The 6,489-nt window shown below is 47.8% G+C and overlaps 1 protein-coding gene across 1 annotated transcript in view; it reads right to left on the bottom strand.

Annotated features, from left to right (window-relative positions):
* Positions 1–5,395: 5,395 nt before the first annotated feature.
* Positions 5,396–6,489, bottom strand: part of FAM83E (family with sequence similarity 83 member E) — a 106,023-nt gene continuing 104,929 nt past the window's right edge. The window contains exon 6 of the mRNA XM_068242990.1: positions 5,396–6,170. Within this exon, the coding sequence (XP_068099091.1) occupies positions 5,931–6,170 (240 nt within the window). The 3' untranslated portion in view covers positions 5,396–5,930. The remainder of the gene's footprint in view (positions 6,171–6,489) is intronic.

The following is a 6,489-nucleotide window of genomic DNA, read 5'->3' as shown; positions in this document are numbered from 1 at the left end:
ACAGAGCACGTCATGTAGTCCCATGACGCGGAAGAAGACGGAAGCCTCTACAGCCGGCTGCTACGGAAGGTTAGGTATGTATGAACCCTCCCTAACCCACCGGCCCGGCTGCTGCACCCTCCCCTCACCCTCCCGTCGCTAGATTTGCGTCGGCCCATGCCCCTATCCCCTGTGGAACGGTCCGTTTCTTCACTAGTGTGAAGAAGCGTTCCATTTCCCATTGCTCCAATGCTGCTGCATTTTTGTCCGGATCCGTTCCGCTAAGTAGAACGGTCCGGAAAATTAGGGCCTGCAGCAATCTTTAGGTCCGGGGACCGGAACGTACGGAAGGTATCTGTACTAATGGACGCATGTGAATGGATCCATAGGTTAAAGAGAACCCGAGGTGGGAATTACTTTTACTATTGGGGCACAGAGGCTGGTTGTGCGCACTAAGACCAGCCTCTGTTGCCCCATCGTGTGCCTCCATGTCCCCCCTGCTCGCCGCTATACCCCCCGCATTGCTGGCTGTGTCGCCAGCTCAATGTTTACCTTGCGCTGTCAGTCAGCGCCGCTCCCCCGCCTCCTCCGCATCGGCGCCACCCGCCGCGTCACTTCCCTCCTATCAGCGGGAGGGAAGGGACACGGGCGGGTGCGCCGATGCGGAGGAGGCAGGGGAGCAGCGCTGACTGACAGCGCAAGGTAAACATTGAGCTGGCGACACGCTGCGTGTCGCCAGCAATGCGGGGGGTATAGCGACGAGCAGGGGGGACATGGAGACACACGATGGGGCAACAGAGGCTGGTCTTAGTGCGCACAACCAGCCTCTGTGCCCCAATAGTAAAAGTAATTCCCACCTCGGGTTCTCTTTAACATGATTGCGGACGAACGGAGGACAACGGGAGGATAGCGAGGAATGCATCCATGCTTATGGGGCTGAAGGAAGCCCCTGGTAAGTAAACAAACTTTATCATGGGAGATCTCTGGTTATCTTTAAATATAAAATAAAACCTTGGAATAGCTAAAAAAAAGAAGTAGGAGGATAGATACAATTGTTTATCTCATCAGTTTATTTTCACCTTGGGTTCACTTTAATCCTGGAAAGGATAGATGGAAACCATTGACCCTTTCATACCAGACACAAAACAAAGGAGCTGCTATTTCTGATGTACACTACATTGATAAATAAATACATATATCCAGGCACATCGCATCTAGTTAGGACATTAAATAAGTTATATAGGAAAGGCAGGTGCTGAAGGGGGTGTGGCTAGAAAACAGCAAAAATCTATTAAGCCTTCGCACTCTTGCATGCAAATGTTCAAACAAATGCATTCACAGATTCACTCATACAGGCACAACTGTTATCCCTACAGCTAAGTTAACCTCCCTGGTGGTTTGTTAAAATCCGCCAGGGGGCAGCAAATACCTTTTTATCAATTTCTTTTTTCATGTAGCGAGACAATGTCTCGCTACATGATAGCCGCTGCTGAGCGGCATCCCCCCAGCCCCTCCGATCGCCTTCAGCGAACGGAGATCAAGAGATCCCGTTCATGGCGACGGGGCGGGATGACGGTCGTGACGTCAAAGGGGAATCCGATCCACCCCACAGCGCTGCCTGGCACTGATTGGCCAGGCAGCGCACGGGGTCTGGGGGGGGGGGCGGCTGCGGCGACGGGTATAGCGGCAGGTAGCGGCGGCGATCGGAGGTTACACGCAGCTAGCAAAGTGCTAGCTGCGTGTAACAAAAAAAAAATTCTGCAAATCGGCCCAGCAGGGCCTGAGCGGTGCCTCCCGGCGGCATAGCCCGAGCTCAGCTCGGGCTTACCGCCAGGGAGGTTAAAAGCCGGGGTTTTAGTTCACAGAAGAATGCATTCTTATGCTTAGTCACCTATACTGCGCAGAAGTACCCAGGTAAACATAGGTGTCCTAACTCTGGCCCTGTAACATGCATAGTGCAGACATGCAAACGCATTCATTGCATCAAACCTATCAATGGATTAGGAGCACACATCCTGACGTCCTCTCCTGGGACAGATAGTGCATCTTACCAATAGCACAAGGGAGCTAACGTAATGTATCCATGTGCACCATGCACAAACACCAGCATAAGCTGTCTGCATGCTGACAAACACATACAGGGGAAGGAGGGAGTGCACTGAATTTGCATGCAAGAGTGCGAAGGGTTAATAGATTTTTTTTTCTACATTGCTAAATAAAGAGAACACTTAAACAATGCAATGTAACTCCAAGTCAATCACACTTCTGTGAATTCAAAAGGTTGCCATACATCATACATGCGGCCGATCAACCATCCAATGTGATTATTATAATCGAATTGGATGAAAATCGGTGCCACCAAGTGCATGCCCGACCGACAATGCAACCAATTTTTGCATGAAAATTGGTCAGATTCTCAATCGCGCATGCTGCAAGAGGTTGGGCCAACTTGCTCGATTGGGTGTACTGCAGGAACGGCGTGCAATTTCCGCGATAAAACCCCCGTCGCTGTTCCGGTATTGAAAAATGTCCCCCGGTGCCCCATATAAAGTGTACTTACCTGTCCGCGGCCTGCGCTTGTACGCTGCTCTGGCCGTATTCCCCTCTCCATACACGCACACCCCATGTGGTTTCCTAGTAAGGGCGCGCGTGTGATGTCACACGTGTATGCAGAGGAGATATCCCGGAGGCAGCGGGGGACAAGCGCAGGACAGGTAATGTATACTTTACACGGGGCACCAGGGGGACATTTACATTTGGCGGACAGCGTCGAGGCAGCGCACTAGGCCAATTCCGGATCTATTTCAGCATGCAATAGATCAGTAATCGGCCTGTGGTGTATGGGCAGCTGACATATCTTTCTTATCAGATTCGATAAGCGTGAGATTTGTCTCTTGGTTGAATCTGCCCATACATCACTAGATCTATGGCTACCTAAACTGTACCAGCACTGATTGACAATCAATTTCACATGCTGTTGTGCAAATGGAATAGGCAACAGGTGGAAATTATAGGCAATCAGCAAGACATCCCCAATAAAGGAGTGATTCTGGCTGATGCTTTGGTCACTATTGAATGCTGGCGGTGCTCTAGTGGTAGCATGACAACCCACACAACTGGCTCAGAAAGTGCAGCTCATCCAGGATGGCACATCAATGCAAGCTGTGGCATTTCCAGCTAGGATGTTTGGTAGTTTCTTTATACACATCAGAGATGGTTGACAATAAAGTTACCGTAGTCAATTGAAAAAAGAATGCGGAATCTGCTATTTTTTTGCGAATGTGCATTATTATGCGGAAACTGCATTTCCAATTGGCAACCGCAGTAAATTTCTGCAATCTCTGATTAGCCTTATACTACCAAACTCTTCTGATTGTCCTATAATTTCTGCAGTAATACGACTTCCGCAAAAAAAAAAAATCTGCTTTCTATGATTGGCCTGATATCTCAGAAGTCTTCTGATTGACCTAAAATTAAGGAGTTGCAGTAATGTGGTATTTCCATGGAATTCCAATTTCCACATACTCCTCTCCGCTGCGGTAAGCTGATTTTTTATCAGAAATCATATTAAGACCCAGACTGGAGCCAACTGAGCCAGTTACCGGGGCTGATTGCGGACGAACGGAGGACAACAGGAGGATGGCTTTTTTGTCCCCTGCAGCCAATACCCTGTGTTGCGGTCACATGCATAGTCCCGCAGACTGCACAGACGTGAGCCTCATGTGTGTGGCTAAAGTGGTTAATTAGGAAAAGAATGGCCATGTCTGGTGAATATAGCCATCAATATTTTGGTACTGTTTCTAATAGATTTTCATTAGTGTAGATTGAATGTTCACATCAGTTGTAATGCTTAATGCTAAGAATATTGTGTAGCACATGCCTGCCTACCTTAAGCCTAACCCTATCCGCTGATATTTTGGGTGGCCGCTAATTTATAAAACATTAGCATAGGCACCTATGGCTGTACTTTTCAGATGGGGTACCTGAAAAGATAAGCCATGTTAGTTCTGCACCTGGTAGAGGAGGGACGGTAAGCAGCAGGCTATGGGAGGGGGAATTAGGTGTATCAGGAAGCCAAACACTCTGGGCCATATGCAATTCACTTTTTCACCTGAGTTTTCTCCTAGGTGATATTTTAAAACTTGTCAGTAAAATGCCTTCTAAACCACCAGCAAGCAAGAACATACTCAAAATAATTTTGATAACACTTTATACCTACTTATTCATACTTTTTTCCATTGCAAAATGCTAAAAAGTTATTTTAAATCAAAGATGAACATTTTTATACTAGGAGAAAACTCAGGTGAAAAAGTGAATTGCATATGGCCCTCTGTGAGGTGGGAGAGTTGAGCTACCACCACATGGACAGTGGGGCATCACAGCTTTGCTACAGGCTCCCGTGACTGTAAGCTAAAGGTAGCCATACACTGGTCGATTTGCCATCAGATTCGACCAACAGATAGATCCCTCTCTGATCGAATCTGATCAGAGAGGGATCGTATGGCCACCTTTACTGCAAACAGATTGTGAAGCGATTTCATCCTGAAACCATTCACAATCTGTTGTGGTGGTGGTGGTGCTGCCGCTGCTCCCCCCCGCCCGCATACCCGCATACATTACCTGCTCCGCCGGCGCGACTCCAGTCCCCCGGTCACCGCTGCTCCGTCTCCGCTCTGGTCTCCAGGTCCGACATGCTTTACTTCTTCCTGCCCTGCAGGAAGTTTAAACAGTGGAGCTCCCTCTACTGTTTAAACTTCCTGCCGGGCAGGAGGAACTGAAGCATGCCGGAGACCAGCGCAAACACGGAGCAGCGGTGACCGGGGGTAGTCGCGCCGGCGGAGCAGGTAATGTATTGCCGCTCTATTGCGTCGGTCGCCGGGCACTCGAACGCCGCTAGCGACGCGCTCCCTACCCGCGGGTGATCAACGGTAATTTTACGCACGGAGCGTTCGACGGGATCGGACGAAATGGATCGAAATTCGGCGTGTAGCGCGAACGATTGGCAGCAGATTCGATCCCAGTGATCGAATCTGCTGTCGAAACGGCGGCAAATCGGGCCAGTGTATGGCCAGCTTTACTCCCTGGTTTGGAATGTGTTATGGGTAACTGTCCCCTACAAACCTAGTGCCCTTACATTTTTAACATTATAGTGACGTAATACCATAAGTAGTGATGGTCATGTCTAGGAGAACTCATGGAGAAACATGTTATCAGTTTTGTCAGGTGATGGATATGCAAGTCTCTGATTTGCTAGTCATTATCATGTGCTAAAGCAGGATGTGATCACAGCAAATCAGAGCTTTGCAAATCTATCAGCTGATCACACAAATCACATGCTTCTCCACGAGTTCTCCTAGACATGGCCATCACTAGTAATAAGCTAGGGAAAAAAAAGATTGAAAGAGAAACCGTGATTCACATTTTATTATCAAATTTAAAGTGTACATTTATCTAGTTCATGGATTATAGGATGAATACAAGAGCTGCCCTTGGTGTTACAAGAAACCTTCACATTGGCCTTTTAGTACATCCTCAACAACGTGCCAAAATAACGGCAAGAAAATCTTCATAAAGCCTCTTAAATTAATATTCATTCCACATTGGAAGTGATCATAGCAGAAACCCCGGCGTATCCATTGACCCAGAGCGAGTGATCAAGTATCCTTCAACGTGAAATGTACCGGGGATATTTCAATTCATTATTATTTTCTTGCAACAGTTCACAGTTGGTCATGGGAGGATCACTGCATTCACCAATAACCATTGCACTTGGTAGACAGCCTATCATGTTCACAGTGGCAACTGTGCAAATACAATTTCGTTACAAACAATATGGTGAAAGATTTTGCATCTGTGGTGAAGCCAACAACTACGGTATGTTGTACTTCTACTGTCAAGCTCATATCAAGGCTGGAAAAACAAAAAAAAAGAATCTCCGACTGAAAAATGGTTCAGTAGTATGATAGCCGCCCGTGTCTTGCTGTATTAGTCCAAGGTCTGGGCAGAGATGTTGTTGACACCCCATGCACTAACTGTCCTTGCAGTCGTACTGGGATTGCGTTAGCTTGAGGTGGAAAGGGGGGTAGAGTGGCTAGATTAGAAGGTTCCCTATTTCTGTTTTCTTCAGCAGGAAAGGCTCGTTGCCTCATCAGTAACATTGCTGGAGTGTCCTTGATTGACCATCGTTTGGTCTGTTAGGAAAGAAAATAAATCAGATATTACTCAGTTTGTTGATATCGTAAAAAAAACAATAGCAAGAAAATGCACTTTCAGTGTAAAGTGTATGATTCACCCATCTATGACCAGCATTTCTCAGGTCACGCTGGCTGGATTCCAGTAACCACACATACAGTATGCCGTGTTTCTCTCTCAACCCCGATGGGTAACTGCGTCATCCTGACCTAAAGCATCATCTACACGCTCGATTAGCCGCCGGATCGCCTCTTCCGTGTCCCCGCTCGCCGCACGTGCGCCGGATTCGATTCCCCGCTCATCCCTGCCGGCGTCGCT

The sequence above is a fragment of the Hyperolius riggenbachi genome, chromosome 6 (assembly GCF_040937935.1).
Source record: "Hyperolius riggenbachi isolate aHypRig1 chromosome 6, aHypRig1.pri, whole genome shotgun sequence".
Taxonomy (NCBI): Eukaryota; Metazoa; Chordata; class Amphibia; order Anura; family Hyperoliidae; genus Hyperolius; species Hyperolius riggenbachi.
This window is presented reverse-complemented; position numbering and strand designations above follow the sequence as displayed.